Source organism: Giraffa tippelskirchi, chromosome 3 (genome assembly GCF_054371585.1).
Source record: "Giraffa tippelskirchi isolate mGirTip1 chromosome 3, T2T-mGirTip1v1.2.pri, whole genome shotgun sequence".
Classification (NCBI taxonomy): Eukaryota; Metazoa; Chordata; class Mammalia; order Artiodactyla; family Giraffidae; genus Giraffa; species Giraffa tippelskirchi.
Genome location: NC_137277.1, coordinates 143,418,478 through 143,435,254, shown reverse-complemented (window position 1 = coordinate 143,435,254; position 16,777 = coordinate 143,418,478). Strand labels below are relative to the sequence as shown.

Sequence of the window (16,777 nt, the reverse complement as noted above, 5' to 3'; positions counted from 1 at the left end):
CCAACTGTGGTCAACTTAAAAGTGTTGCCTTTTGTAAAGATCAACTCATGATCTGCTTATTTTAATAAGGAAATGGCCTCTTAGAGAATTCACAGAGGTGGGATGTGTGGCCCTGAAGACCAGTCTGGTTGCTATGTTTATTGAACGTGCTCTTATATGTTTGGGAGAAGGCAATGGCACCCCACTCCAGTACTCTTGCCTGGAAAATCCCATGGACGGAGGAGCCTGGTGGGCTGCAGTCCATGGGGTCGCTAAGAGTTGGACGACTGAGCGACTTCACTTTCACTTTTCCCTTTCATGCCCTGGAGAAGGAAACAGCAACCCACTCCAGTATTCTTGCCTGGAGAATCCCAGGGACGGCGGAGCCTGGTGGGCTGCCGTCTATGGGGTTGCACAGAGTCGGACACGACTGAAGCGACTTAGCAGCTTATATGTTTATTAACAAAGACCAATACATTTAATGAGATTGCTTAAACATAAAATTAAATAATCTTTTAAAACATGGTATTTATTTGAGGTTGGAAACAAGTCATTAACCTTGCTCTGGAAATGTATTCCTCTTTGGGAAAGTGCAAATGGAAATTCATAGATAATGATACCGTTTGATGACTAGAATAGCAATTTCTTCTGAAGACTACATCTACTAAAATTGTGTATAAATGTTCATGTGGAAATTTCCAGCTATGAATCTTTCTTCCAAGTTGAGGAAAAAACAGAAAAATCTTTTTTTTTTTTTTGGTGAAAATAAACATCATTACCAATTTTGATGTTAATATCTAAACTATTATGTTATCAACTAGTATTTTTTAAATGCTGGTACTCATATGTAAAGGATGAGCATTGGAGGCAGATCAAGGGGGATCCCCCATGATCAGGCATTTTTTGAGGGGTTGGTTATGCACTCAGGAGCTGTTTACTGACTGGTGAAACACATTCTGGTGTGGACTAGGGGTGGGAGGGTTGCTGGATTATGCAGCCAAGTATATGTTATTAGCCCCAAATTATAGCATGTCAGAGAGATAAACACGTGCTGCTTAATGAGCCACATCAGTGGCTTCAGTTGCTCCTCCTAATCCCTCTCCATGCATTACTGCTGTTTAGACTGGGAGGCGCGCATTGACAGCCACGGCAGGATCTTCTACGTGGATCACGTAAACAGAACCACGACGTGGCAGCGGCCCACAGCTCCCCCTGCCCCGCAGGTGCTGCAGAGGTCCAACTCCATACAGCAGATGGAGCAGCTGAACCGGCGGTGAGGATGGGCAGTTTTGTGGTTGGGTAATTTTTACATGTGTGAAATGGAAAACGCAGTTGCCTCTTTCATCTTTGGGTGTCCTGTCATTAAGGCGGAGCTCTGGCCTCTCTTGATTCATAGACTTCATTGACTGTCTGTCTCTTGGTTAAAAAGTATTAAGCGCACACATCCACAGCTTGCTTGGAAACTATAGAGAGGAAATAAGTAATGACCAACCCAAGGCATTGATTTTTAGTACAACGGAGCATATATATTTGTCATTTGAAGCCAAATAGATTTTTAAATATCTAGAATCTTCATTTGTGATGCATCTTTGTTATTTGCCTAAGCTTTTAAAATCTATCCTTCTTTTTCAAAAATGAATACAAAAGTTGTTCTTAACAATATGGGAGTTTAGTTTTCTTTGATTAAAGGCCACAATTAAAAAAAAAAGTTTTATTAATCTGTTAGGAAAGTGTTCCACAAACTTTGAACAGAAGACCTTAAATCCAATGATTTACTTAACAGATGGCCCAGAAGGTAGGGGAATGAATTTAGGGGAGGAAATGGCCCAGGCTGGGAAGATGGTGAAAACATCTGAGCTCTGGGGCAGCGGTGAGCCCCATGGTTTTGAGGCTGCTGTGATCTAACACTAGGCTCCTGATTTTAGATACCAGAGTATCCGCAGAACCATGACCAACGAGAGGCCTGAGGAAAATAGCAATGCTATTGATGGGGCCGGGGAGGAAGCCGACTTTCACCAAGCCAGTGCAGGTAAGAGCCTGTGAGTTGGTTTCTTTTGTAATCTCACAAAAATAGAAAACAAATAAGTTAGGGTTTCCAAGAAATTAAGCCTTCTTTAAAAGGACTTCTGATCTTCATTAAGATCTGGTAATCCAACTCAAAAAAGTCAAATTCACCAGACACCTCGTCTAATCTTTGACTTTTTATTTAGAATCACAAAACCAAATAGCATATAAATTACTTTAAATCTCTGGATCTGTGCAGTGGTGAATAAAGAAAGAATCTGATCACCTGAAACATCTCAGGATGCATTAAAATGTTCAGAATGACTATGAACATTACTGAGTTCCATTTCAGTGTGATGAAGAGCAATTGGGTTTTATACATGAATTTACAGATACAAAAAAAAATATCTTGAGGATTAAAATAAGAGTAAAATCCCAGAAGTAAAATCCCAGAAGGATGGGATGGGGAGGGAGGTGGGTGGGGGGTCCAGGAAGGGGAACACATGTAAACCCATGGCTGATTCATGTCAATGTATGGCAAAAACTATTACAATATTGTAAAGTAATTAGTCCCCAACTAAAATAAATAAATTTATAAAAAAAAAAAATAATAAGAGTAAATGATATAGGTGTTCTTTTAAAATATAGATGCAAGTGAATAAGTATGTTTCCACCAGGTGCCAATGTTTCCCTGAAAGCCCTTGTGGTCTGCCCCATCTAGATTTCCGACGGGAGAGCGTCCTGCCCCATTCTACCTCCAGATCCAGGCTCACGTTGCTGTTACAGTCTCCCCCCGTGAAGTTCCTCATCAGCCCAGAGTTCTTCACCGTGCTGCATTCTAACCCTGTGAGTAGACAGTCTGAGAGGATGTGAGCAAAAAAGCAATAGGCCAAAGAAGTTATCCTCATTTGTGTATTGACAGTAAGAACGGAAATTGCTGATGTTTACCGAGAGCCAAGTGTTCCAGCTCAGCATTAAGTACTACCCATGCCTTGAACCATTTAGCCCAAACATTGAAACCTATGAATTCGATAAAACTTCTGTCTTTTCCAGATGAAGAAACCGGGCACAGAAAGGTGAAATAACTTGCTCAAGGGATTGTTAGGGTTAAAATCCCAGAGATGCTGACTCTCTGTACTCTTAATGACCACTTTATTTTTCCAGCACAAATATGACCAAATATCTGAGCACTGACAACAGGCATTGGTTAGATTGGGCTTTGAGATCATGATACGGGCTCTCCAAAAGAACAAAGGAATATAAAATGTATACATTGCTGTAATCTGAAAAAATAAATCAATAAATAGAGGAATATTTTAAAATATATAAAATGTGTATGGGAGATCATGTTTATTTTTGCAGGAGGATAGTAGTGGTGTTTAGAGCAATTGAAACAGCACATGCACAGACCCTAGGGCTCAGAAGAGGGCAGAGGGGCTGCTGTGTGGTGATAGAAAGAATGAATGGTGTGGTATTACAACTGGACATTGGAAAGTCAGCAAGATCCGGATCATAGATCTGCCTGTGGGGCATGGCAGGGGATTTAGGTTCTATTCTGAGATCAGAGTGACATTCTTGGATTTGGAGGCTGTAGAAAGGCAATAGTGGAAGGTTTTAAAGACTGAGAATTTTAAATATTGAGTAGGAGTTTGCCCTAGAAATAAGACGGGTCAGAGCTCTCTAGGTAGAAGGAGCATCATTTACAAAACAAGAGATTCATAAAGTTGCAGGGCTGTCTTAGTAATTTGTAGAACTACTGAAACTGAATTATTAGTGTAGCAGTTTGGTATTGCTGGTATGTGGAGAGCATAGGACACTAGCAAAAGTCAGATTTGAAAGGTAGGCAGAAGCCAGGTTGTTGTTGTTAAGTCACCCATGGGGTTGTTTTTGCAGCATGTGAGGCCTCCTTGTCCCTGACCATCTCCTGAAGGTTGCCCAAGTTCATGTCCATCGCATTGGTGATGCCATATAGCCATCTCATCCTCTGACACCCTCTTCTCCTTTGGCCCTCAGTCTTTCCCAGCATCAGGGATTTTTCCAAGGAGTCAGTTGTTTGCATCAGGTGACCAAAATACTGGAGCTTCATCTTCAGCATCAGTCCTTCCAATGAGTATTTAGGGTTGATTCCTTTAAAATTGTCTGGTTTGATCGCCTCGCTGTCCAAGGGAATTTCAGGAGTCTTCTCCAGCACCAGAGTTCAAAGGCATCAACTCTTTGGTGCTCTGCCTTCTTTATGGTCCAGCTCTTACAACTGACCACTGGCAAGACCATGGCCTTGACTATATGGACCTTTGCTGGCAGGATGATGTCTCTTCTTTTCAGAAGCCAGGTTACAGGAACCTAAAACTCATGTATGGAACAATTCTAGGAGATTGTAGGCTTTCATATAAGGAAGAATGAATAACATTTAGAGTTGTCACTGTAAAACAATAAGTCGTATTGTGGTGGGAAGAGCTTTGAACTTGGAATCATGTAACGCAAGTTTTCCTTTGCTTGTTCATTTGTTTATACCTTCATTCAACCAATATTTATTAAATGCCCATAATTTGCCTAGTACATTCCAGACTCTCAGGATAGAGTGGTAAACAAGACAAGAGTAGAATAAAGATGAACTAGTGAACAAAAAAAGATAATTCAGGCAGTGAAATGTGTCATGAGACAACTGAACGAGTGTAGATGACTGGGCTAGGGTGAGTAGGGGGCCAAGCTATTGGAGATGCTGGTTTAGATCAGGTGGATGGAAAGACTTCTCTAAGATGTTATAAAATTTCAAGAAGCTAGGAAGGTAGAGGTCTTAGAGAAGAACTTTCCTTGCCAAGCAAGAGCAAAGGCTTGAGGACGGGAATGAGTTTGATGTAGTATATAGTATGATCGATCAGAGGGGTGAGCAGGGCTTCAAAACGTAGGGCTTGTGTAATCTGGCAAGGAGTTTGGGCTTCATTCTAAGTGGGGTTTATTCCTAAAGGAGTTCATATGGGGATGTAGTTTTGGTTTTTTTTTTAAAGTTTCTTCTACCTGCTATGTTGAAAATAGGTTTTAAAAGGCAAACATGTCATCCAGGAATAAGTGAAAAGGCCCTGTGGTGAGGCATGGAAAGGACTTGGACTGGTGCAGTAGCAGTAGAGATGGTGAGAATGTATCTTGGAGAAAGAGCTGGTACTTTTCACACATTTTTGTCAATGAGGTCAGCACCTTCTTTGTTGAGCCAGATAATAGTTTTTGAATATTAGATTTATTTTGGTTCATTTTGTTTGTGTGTATGTGTGCTATTTGCAGTGTAACAGCACAATTTGAACTTTATTCTATATTATTAGCATTTTATTTTCTTCATCAACTTCTTAAATCTAGAACTTATGTTTAGAAACTGGCAGCAAGCAAACTTTTTCTGAAAAGGGCCAGAGCATATATATCTTCAGCTTTTGGGCCAAGGACAACATGTAAATGAATGGATGCGATTATATTCCAATAAAACTTTGTTTGCAAACACAGCCAGCCAGTCCCTAAGTCTATAGTTTACTCATTTCTAGTCTAGAAAGCCCATAAAACGGTATTAAGACTTGATTTGCACTTACTGATTTCTACAGTGTTAATATTCCTACTGTGGCCAATTTCAAGCTACCATCTTTTTTGTTGTGTGATTTCTGTTTTGTTATATCTATTCATTTGTTGTATTTTCTTGATTCCACGTATTATGTGATAACATACTGTGTTTGTCTTTGTCTTATTTCATCAAGCATAATACTCTCTAGGTCCATCCACATTGTTGCAAATGGCAGAATTTCATTATTTATTATGGCTGGGTAATTGTGTCTTCTTTAGCTGTTCATCTGTTGATGGAAACTGGTTGCTTCTGTATCTTGCTATTGTTAATAATACTGTTGTAAACATTGGGATGCATGTATCTTTTTGAATTAGTGTTTTTTCCCAGATGTATACCCAGGAGTGGAATTGCCGGATCATATGGTAGTTCTATTTTTAGTTTTTTGTGAAATCTTCATACTCTTTTCCACAGTGGCTATGCCAATTTACATTCCCACCAACAGTGTACAACAGTTCCCTTCTTTCCACATCCTCACCAACATTTTTTATTTGTAGATATTTTTATAATAGCCATTCTGACAGGTAGGAGGTAATATCTTATTGTACTTTTGATTTGCATTTCTCTTATGATTAGTGATGTTGAACACTGTTAGCTATCTCTAAGTATTGTTTGGAAAAAATTCTATTTAGGTCATCTGCACGGTTTTTAATTGGGTTGTTTGTATTTTTTGATACTGAGTTGTATGATCTGATTATGTAATTTATATTTTAATCAAGGATATTAACCCATTGTCAATCATATTATTTGTAAATATTTTCTCCTACTTAGTAGGTTTCCTTTGCTATACAAAAGCTTTTAAGTTGAGTCAGGTCCCATTTGTTTATTTTTGCTTTTGTTTCTTTTGCTTTAGGAGACATCCAAAAAAATATATTTCTATGACTTAGGTCAAAGAGTGTTCTACATTTGTTCTATTCTAGGAGTTTTATGATTTTGTGTCTTACATTTAAGTTTTTAATCCACTTTGAGTTTAGTTTTGTATGTGGTATGAGGAAATGTTCTGATCTCATTCATTAACATGTGGGTGTCCAGGCTTCTCAGCACCACTTATTGAAGATACTGTTTTTTCTTCACTGTATACTCTTGCCTCCTTTGTCATAGATTAATTGACTTGAAGTATGTGGGTTTATTTTTGGCTTTCTGTTCTGTTCCATTTATCTATGCATCTGTTTTTGTGCCCAGTACCACACTGTTTTCATTACTGTAGCTTTGTGTGTAGTCTGAAGTCAGGGATCATGGTCACTCTAGCTTTGTTCTTTTTTCTCAAGATTGATTTGGCAATTCATGGTCTTTTGTGCTTCCGTACAAATTTTAGGATTTTTTTTTTCTAGTTCTATGAAAAATGCCATGGGTATTTTATAGGGATTGCATTAAATCTGTAGATTGCTTTTAGTATGGACATTTTAACAATATTAATTCTTCCAACCCAAGGATACAGAGGATCTTTCCTTTTCTAAACATTTTCAGTTTCCTTTATCAATGTTTTATAGTTTTCAGGACATAAGTCTTTCACATCATTGGTTAAGTTTATTCTAGGTATTTTATTCTTTTTGAGGCAATTTTAAATGGAATTGTTTTTTTGCTTTCTCTGTTAACTCATTATTAGTGAATAATAGAAAAGCAACAGATTTCTGTATTTTAATCTTGTATGTTATGACTTTGCTGAATTCATTTATGAGCTCTAATAGTTCTTTGGTGGATACCTAATCATCTTTATTGAAAGGAACAAAAATTAAGTAGATACATAATTGCCATAACTCTAAAGGAAAACTTGAGGAACAAAATACTGTGTGTGTGTGTGTGTGTGTGTTTACTATTTTTGCATTGTAGTTGCTTTAAGATATGTTCTGCTGCCCTCTTCTGGTTGTGATCAGATTGCTTCCAAAATTGTCTTAAACCATTTCGCCTGGTAACTCAAGATTTAATTCTTAGTGTCATGTCTTTGATATTTGGGATGACTGTGTTTGTCTAATAATTGTCAAGCTTACATACACTTCATCATATGCAACTAAATAATTTTTCCAACATACATGCCAAATGATTATTTTATACTGGAGGGAGTAGCCATTCCCTTCTCCAGGGAATCTTGCCAACTCAGAGATTGAACCCAGGTCTCCTGCATTGCAGACAGACTCTATCATCTGAGCCACCAGGAAAGCTCTAAATAATTACTACTTTAGCTTTTAATATGTTCTAGAAATACCTTAATTCCATCATATAAATTCCTTTCTACTTAATGAAGAAAAGTATTGTTCTAAAATACTCACATAGATTCTTTTTTTTTTTTAATAAAATTATTTATTTTAGTTGGGGGCTAATTACTTTACAATATTGTAGTGGTTTTTGCCATACATTGACATGAATCAGCCATGGGTTTACATGTGTTCCCCATCCTGAACCCCCCTCCCACCTCCCTCCCCATCCCATCCCTCTGGGTCATCCCATTGCCCCAGCCCTGAGCATTTGTCTCATGCATTGAACCTGGAATGGTGTTCTGTTTCACATATGATAATATACATGTTTCAATGCTATTGTCCCAGAACGTCCCACCCTCACCTTCTCCCTCAGAGTCCATAAGACTGTTCTATGCATCTGTGTCTCTTATTCTGTCTCGCATATAGGGTTATCGTTACCATCTTTCAAATTCCATATATATGCATTGGTATACTGTATTGTTGTTTTTCTTTCTGGCTTACTTCACTCTGTATAATGGGCTCCAGTTTCATTCATCTCAATAGAACCGATTCAAATGTATTTTTTAATGGCTGAGTAATATTCCATTGTGTATATGTACCACAGCTTCCTTATCCATTCGTCTGCTGATGGACATCTAGGTTGCTTCCATGTCCTGGCTATTGTAAACAGTGCTGCGATGAACACTGGGGTACACGCGTCTCTTTCAATTCTGGTTTCCTCGGTGTGTATGCCCAGCAGTGGGATTGCTGGGTCATATGGCAGTTCTATTTCCAGTTTTTTAAGGAATCTCCACACTGTTCTCCATAGTGGCTGTACTAGTTTGCATTCCCACAAACAGTATAAGAGGGTTCCCTTTTCTCCACACCCTCTCCAGCATTTATTGCTTGTAGACTTTTGGATAGCAGCCATTCTGACTGGTGTGAAATGGTACCTCGTTGTGGTTTTGATTTGCATTTCTCTAATGATGAGTGATGTCGAGCATCTTTTCATGTGTTTGTTAGCCATCTGTATGTCTTCTTTGGAGAAATGTCTGTTTAGTTCTTTGGCCCATTTTTTGATTGGGTCGTTTATTTTTCTGGAATTCAGCTGCAGGAGTTGCTTGTATATTCTTATAAGTCAGAAACTTGTGCTATTGCAAAATAGATGAGTTGATAATTACAGTTAGTTTTGTCAATAAGTTTAATTTTCCCTCCATTTTACTTCTTAGCCAGATGAGAAAAATATAAAGTCCCTATGATTAAAAATATTGAAAACAAGACTATTTCTATATACTAGTATATATCTAATGGAAACAATATTACTTGGTTTTGTTTATAATCAATTTTTTTAGTGAATAATATATACAGATACTCACATCTACTTCCTTGTGAGCCTTTGTATACATTTACTATGGTAGCAGTGATAATGTTTTCCAAGCATGAATTCAGAATACCTATTCTTGATGAAGGATTCTGGAAAATGAAAGATTTTATTTAGCAATAATGTACTAACCTGTGTTATTGGAAATAACAGATTTAGAGTGAGTTAAGGCTGGGCCAGGTAATCCTGGACATATGATCTCTGTAACACTTAAAAAACCTGCCCCCCAAAAAAGAGGTTTGATTATTGCTTGCATTGATTGTGATTGATTAATTGATAAGTTGGTTGATTGATAAGACATTAAATTTTCTAGTTCTGTTGCCAAATGGCAATAATTTCCTCTCAGTTCTTAATATTTTTCACTTCTAACTCTTCAAATACTTAACCATACAAAACACATTAAGCTCTAAGGAGTGTAATTTTAATGAAATTCCACAAACAAATTCAGTTAATACTCAGTTGATCATTCATCCAACCAAGGAGTGTTTATTTCTTTACTAGAAAGATAAGAAACAACCAAGAGGATTGGGAAAGGGGGTTTTGGATTAGAGAAGGGATAACCAAAATGGACATTTTAAATCACAGTTGAAGGGCAAGAAAACTCTGCATCCTTTAGGTATCATTTAAAGGAGCTCTGCTTACTATCGGATAAGGCAATGGCAACCTACTCCAGTACTCTTGCCTGGAAAATCCCATGGACGGAGGAGCCTGGTAGGCTGCCGTCTATGGGGTCACACAGAGTCGATGCGACTGAAGTGACTTAGCAGCAGCAGCCTGGTAGGCTGGAGTCGCTAGGAGTCGGACACAACTGAGTGACTTCACTTTCACTTTTCACTTTCATGCATCGGAGAAGGAAATGGCAACCCACTCCAGTACTCTTGCCTGGAGAATCCCAGGGACGGAGGAGCCTGGTGGGCTGCTGTCTATGGGGTCACACAGAGTCGATGCGACTGAAGTGACTTAGCAGCAGCAGCAGCTTACTATTAACCGTTGCCAAATCGCCTTAACCGGTGTGAATCCACATAGAGCATCTTCCCAGGTGAGATCACTCTGTGCAAGAAGTTTTATCATGACACTGCTATGAAATAAGTCCACTTTTGTTCCAGGTGGCAGATCAGATCCCTTTACTGCATCTTGTTCTGTAAGACCAAAGCAAAACAGCAACTCAAATGCAAAAAAGGATCCGTTTCCAGTTAGACCCACTAAACCCCAGAAGGGAGAATAAAGATGTCTCTTTTCTTTTCATACACAGGTTTGTCCGGTCAGCTTCCATGAAGACAAGGCTCTTTCTACCTAATCCTACCTGTTTAGTGTTTCTCAGCTCTTTGGACCCCTCTAATTCTTAGCTCTGCTATTCTTATCAGTATATTTCAGCATTTTCACTGCTACTGTGACCTCTGTTTTCCAAGCTCTACTTTCTGCCTCCAGTGAACCCCTTTCTCCCACCTTCCCCTGTAATTTTCTCTCTCCATTCTTTTGAGTGATTAGGTTGTGCTCATCTCTGTATCCTCAGGGTTTAGAACAGGGCTTAGCACATAATTAATAAGAGGTTATGAGACCCTTCTTCCCTTAATAGAAGGTGGAATGATTGCCCAAGATCTTCAAAGACTGAAAGTAGAAAACAGTTTTACTACTATCATTTATCTGTTAGAACATAGTGATGGTAGGTATAATCCCGTATATATTCTTGTACTTAGTTCAACTCTGTGGTTTTACAGGGATTTTTACCTCTTCAATGCACTTTTACACCCTTTGTTCTACCAGATTTGAATCCCACATGCCTATAAAGAAATCAGGGCAGTTACTATGATCCCATCATAGAGTTGAGCAAATTGAGGCAGAGATTAAGTGACTTTCTTTGTCTCTATCCATGAGCTGTGATTAGAATCCTCACCATAGTTCTGTATGAACTAGAGTATAAATATCTTTTCTGAATAAGTATACTTCTGGTCATATATATATATATACACACATATATAGAATGTACATTTTAAAACAATACTGTATATATTGAATAAACATAAAATATATATTCAAAAATAGAATAGATGGATATGTATATAGTCATATGTATGTGTGCTTGGTCGCTCAGTCATGTTCGACTCTTTGTGACCCCAGGATAGGGGTCCTGATAGGCTCCTTTGTCCATGGAGATTCTCTATGCAAGAATACTGGAGTGGGTTGCCATGCCCTCCTCCAGGGGATCTTCCCAACCCAGGGACTGAACCCAGGTCTCCCGGATCGCAGGCGGATTCTTTACCAACTGAGCCACCAGGGAAGCCTGTATATAAGTATAGACATGTATAAATATGTTACACATACACATATATAAACATACATAAGTAAACATATATATGTGAGTAAGTATATATGTAGTTTATTTATAAACATGTAGCCAGAGTCTAGAGGGATGGTCCTGTTTGCCTTATGTGTTTTATATAGACCCTAATAGTCATGTGCATATTATTCAGACTTGAAAAAGCTGTGATTCTAAAGGTTGTTTGCTAGATACTGATGAGAGAAATCTTTCTTATACTTAAACTTACTTGGTAGATGCTTTTTGCAAAGATCAGTTGAACTTGGCACTATATTACACATCTCATTGAGTGGAGAGGGGGAAGATGAAAGGACGTAATTAATTATAAGACCAGCCTTAAGACTCCTGTGCTTAAAGAGCTGTCCAACCCGAGGGGATTGCTTCTTGCCCGAGGCTGGGATGTGTTCCTTCACCTAATTACTACTACTTCTTGCCCTAATGCAGTTCTGCTGCTTTTCTTTAGCAGAGTGAGGAGCCTTTCTGGTGCCTCAGATAAAGAATCAGGATATGGCCTATTTACTTATTTTAATGGAGGGAGGGTTAAGGGAGGGTGTCAAGAGATACACCTGTTTAGAAATGATTTATCTGACAGAATTATCCCACAGTAATTTGTTCCCAAAGAGACTTATTAGGGAGTATGACTTGAAAGTTCATTACCGTCACCGTCACAGAGGCTAGTGTTATCTCCGGCCTCTATGCTTGCAATGGCTTGTGTGAAAATAAATCAGCAACATGCAGCCAAATACAGAAAACAGATGCCTTGTTGATTGTGCATAAGACTCCAAGGCAGGGTCAGCCACAGGCTAGACTATTAGTTAGCTAATGTTAGTCTCTGAGAGCCTCCGACTTCTTTTATTAGTCTCCTTCTCTGCTTTCATGGTATCACTTTCTTATTCTCTCATGCTCTAATTGCCCAGAGCCCCTGTGTGGGCCTGCCTGCTTTGGGAGTGCTCTGTACTCTGAACCTCATAATTTCTCACAGCCGTCAAACCTCCTCTCATTTAGACTATCAGGTTGAAATGTGATCTCAAAATACTTTCTACTCCGGTGTACTAAGGAACTGGTACTAGTATTTGAGTAGAGTTTAATGTGTCTGACCTTCCTGCCTTCCATTTTCATAGGGGAAAAATAATTTCCATACAAAGCAAAAGGTTAATGATAGCAAATCAATCAGAATAACTGTAGAAAAGTTACTTTGCGTAGTGTGAGTGTATAACTCACAGTCATGGTGACCAACACATCTCAGTGGCTTAAGCTAACAGAGGTCTGTTTCTCATTCCAAATTGAGTTGTCAGGGTTCTCTGATCCCTGGAGTCCTTCAGAAACCCAGGAACCCAAACTGAGAGCAGCCACCATTTCGGACATGGCCAGTTGCTGTGCTCACCATGCCAAAGGAAAGAAAGCTCTTGAAGGCACTCCCATCGGCAATGAGTTGTCTGACCCAGACGTGACACATTCTGAGGGCCTCTGGAAAGACAGGAGCATTGTTGACTAACCTTACTTATTCACCTTCTATTCTCAATAACCAGCACAATAAATGTTTATTAAGGTGAAGTTATTTCCAGAGATTCTGATTTCTTTCAGGTTTACCTTGGTCTGTCTAAAAGAAAATAAATAACAGAACTCATAAGTAAAGCCTGTAGGCCTCCACACTCAGTCTGATATCCCTGGGATACTAAAGGTAGGAGGAATCCAAAGCCCTTTGAATCTACCTGAGGAGAATAGCATTCCGGGAGAGATCCTCCATGGTGGGTAAATTTCATGAATATCACATTCCTTCAAGGAAGTAGACTATACAGTTACTCCTTTTCTACTGCTTGGCACATGGTACTGTGTTGAATATCTGTTGACTGACTCATGAGAACAGCCCATGGCTTATGGTCTTTTTTTTTTTTTCCTGGACTCTTCTTTAAGTATCAGAAGATGACACTGATGACGTTTTACAGAACAATCACTTTTTTATGTGTGCTGGTATAATGGGGTTTTATTAAATGTGTATTTCAGTCATGTAAATTTAGCCATATATAGGTAATGTGTGTGTATGAGTATATGCATGTGTGTGTGTGTGTGTGTACAGGAAAAATAGAGAGGAAGAAAGATAAAAAATACTGAGATATACAGTCTTGGTAATTCTGCTTGCTATTCCATTCACTGAGATTATGCTTTTAAGCACAAGTGAGATGAAAAACTCTATAATCTATTGTGGTCTCAGTTGAATATGACTCTCAGTGAAAACTACTCAGCCCATTGCATGTACTTCTAATATTCAGATTTATGGCCATTTTTTTATACAACTTGGCTCTTAACTGTATGCCAACTGTTTCATTGGCATGCACCCAAAGAGCCAGAGGTCTTGTGCTGGAGGAAACACTGGCTATATTGGGGCTTTCTGTGAGGTGGTATATTTGTTTCCTGCATGGTGTAATTTTGACTGTGTGGGTTTTGTCTAAAATCATCTTTAAGGTCTTACATCTCCTGTAGACTGAAACTCCACAGCGTTCTTGTTCCTTAGAAAACTAGATTCATTAGTGAAGACTCCTTGACTTTCTGTAGTCTATTTTACTTTAATCAAGATTATTTTGCTCTGTTTCCTGTGTGGGTCTAGAGTTACATTGAATCTGGTATACCATCCGAAGATTAAATATGTCCATGGGAGTTTATGTGTTGCTTTTGCGTGTCACAAAGCAGACTAATGTGGGTTTCCCATCCTTCTCTCCAGAGTGCCTACCGCATGTTTACAAACAACACATGTTTGAAGCACATGATCACCAAAGTCCGGCGGGACACCCACCACTTTGAACGCTACCAGCATAACCGGGACCTCGTGGGATTCCTCAACATGTTTGCAAACAAACAACTGGAGCTGCCAAGGGGCTGGGAAATGAAGCAGGATCATCAGGGCAAGGTAACTTGTAGGAGTGGCCTGGGGAAGCTGCCGCATGACTGTGCAGTCTTGTGACTTTGCGTACTTGGCTCTACCCATCAAGTGAGAGCTGAAAGTCCTTTGTGAGGGGAAAAATTCCATCTCCTGGGTCAAGGGAAACCTGGACAAGCAGGTTGTTTGTTACCATCAGCAGTTGCTACCCTCTTTTGAAGTGGTATATGCAGTGTATGGGAGTCAGGGAACTCGATGGGCAAAACACCCGCTTTGCATGGATATTCTTTGAACTGTAATCTCTCACTGTTTTCTACTGATTAGAGAAGAGGTTTCTTAGGCAACAATACTTCCTTCTCCTAGCTGTGCTGTGGATAGTTGAATACAAGTTGTGGCATTGTTTAGAGAAGGTGGCTACAGGGTTGCTAAGCAACAACACAAGGTGTGTCTGTGACACCATCCGGGTTTGGGCCTTAGTCTTGTTGGTTCAAAACCCTGATTTTGTTAGCACATTAAACAAGATTCAAAGATTGATTAATTTATGATGAGAAATACGTAACTGTCGCACAGGCCGGGTAACCACATCTGTACTTCCTTCTTAGACAAATGAATCAGAAAGCCTGGTTACTATCAGGAGGTTGTTTTTGAGTCCGAAATCCAAGTGAGAAAGTTAGTAATTCTTATTAAGGTGTTTCTCAGTCAAGATTTTGTTTATTTAACTCTTGTTCAGCATGTACTAGGAGCCATGAACTGTTTAAGTTCTTTATGTTTAAGCTCTCCACAACAATTCTGTAAGGCAGTACTGTTGTTATTATTGCTATTTACATATGCAGAGTTCAAGTGCAGAATGGTTCAGTGACTTGCCCAGTGACTAGAGATGGGCAGTGTCTGAGCTGGGCTTTTTAACCCATGCAGTCTGGTTCAAGGGTCCTTACTCCTAACCACCACATTATGCTCTCCAAGTACCGAGAAACCAACCAACAGTTTCCCTGTCTGTAAAAATACTTGAAATACGTGACTTGTAGTGTGGAGAGGATTAAGTTGACAAAATATTTACAGTAACTGTACTTGACTTTTTCATTCAACAAATATTTATTGAACACCTGTGCGAAACAGAGCAGCCAGCTACTCCATAGAATTGTCATTCTGATGGAAAAAGATGGCCAATGGACAAGTAAATACCAACCATGCTAAGAGCTGATTCAAGTTTTGATTTAAAGAAAAGCAGGATATGGGGTCTAGGAAAAGGCAAGAGTGGAGAGTTATTTTATAGAGGGTGTCTGGGGAAGGATTCACAAATTAAGCTCTGCATGCACGCAGACGTAAATGAAGTGAGAAATAAACCATACCAGGGTAGAGCATTCAAGGTGAGTGGAATGTGGAAAGTACTTAATGCATTCCATTCTTCCCTAAAGTACCCTCTAGCAAAAATACTGCAGTGTATCTTGCTCATCCTTAACTCAGCTTACAGCAATCTTATCTGAGAACTTAGAAGCAGTCAAAATTGATATTACAAATTGCATGGATACATTTTAATGCATGGGAGGAACCCTCAGACTTTCATTGAAAATACTGACTTGAGTTTTGTAAAATGTTTTAGTAAACCTCTAATTCTCAGCCCAGAGAAGATTAGAAGTGGTAAGCATGAAGTTCGGAATAGATGAAGGAGAATGGATTTGTGATTAGGTCCCTAAACCACAGGTAGAATGGTGGTATATCAGAGTCAGGTGGGATGGCAGGGAAGCCTTTCCAGGACACGGGGAACCTGCAGGGACACTTGGCAGTTCCTGTGCTCTCTCCTTCCCAAGGAGGATGTCACTTTGCTGGTGCCGAGTGTTTGTAAACATTCTACTAAATGGAAATGCGCAGGTAGTCCAAGAAAGGGTGATGGAAAATACTGATGGTATTAAGCCTGCATGTAAAAGAGCATTAGCAGACCAAGAATCAGCTCTGTTCTCAACTCTGACAGTTTTTTCCTGATGTCATGGGGATCTATACTTATTGGAAAACCACAGGTCCAGGGAAAAACCCAAGCTGAGATAATGCTGCATGTATTTCTGCTCTGTGCAGAGACTTAACATGTTTAGCCATTTTGTATCCTTTGCTAAAGGGAATCGGGAACTTATCATGCAGACCTGGAAGGGGAGGTTCCTTTCTTGCCAGTCATAACTTGCCAGACATGCTTCAGGAGAGAGCTTCTTATTAATAACACCTGAACCTTGAGAAAAGTTTAAGTTGAACTTAGAATACTATTTAAGATGAGTTACGATGTTATTCTTAAGAACAAGTTCTGTCTCATAGCTTTTATAAAAGTTTCGATGGTTCAACAGAGGTAAACATTATCTTGACTGTGTGGGTAACATAACCATCTATCTTTTTCCCTGAGGGTTTGGACTCATGTGGGGTTTCAGCATAAAGTTTTAAGCATTGTTAAGAGCATTGAGTGTGA

At 39.2% G+C, this 16,777-nt stretch overlaps 1 protein-coding gene across 9 annotated transcripts in view; it reads left to right on the top strand.

Moving 5' to 3' along the window:
* HECW2 (HECT, C2 and WW domain containing E3 ubiquitin protein ligase 2) overlaps positions 1-16,777 on the top strand; it is a 468,609-nt gene that overhangs the window by 352,026 nt on the left and 99,806 nt on the right. For all 9 annotated transcript variants that reach the window (XM_081581446.1, XM_081581447.1, XM_081581449.1 and 6 more), the window contains 4 exons: positions 1,102-1,252; positions 1,905-2,008; positions 2,705-2,829; positions 14,173-14,358. In XM_081581446.1, the coding sequence (XP_081437572.1) occupies positions 1,102-1,252; positions 1,905-2,008; positions 2,705-2,829; positions 14,173-14,358 (566 nt within the window). The remainder of the gene's footprint in view (positions 1-1,101; positions 1,253-1,904; positions 2,009-2,704; positions 2,830-14,172; positions 14,359-16,777) is intronic.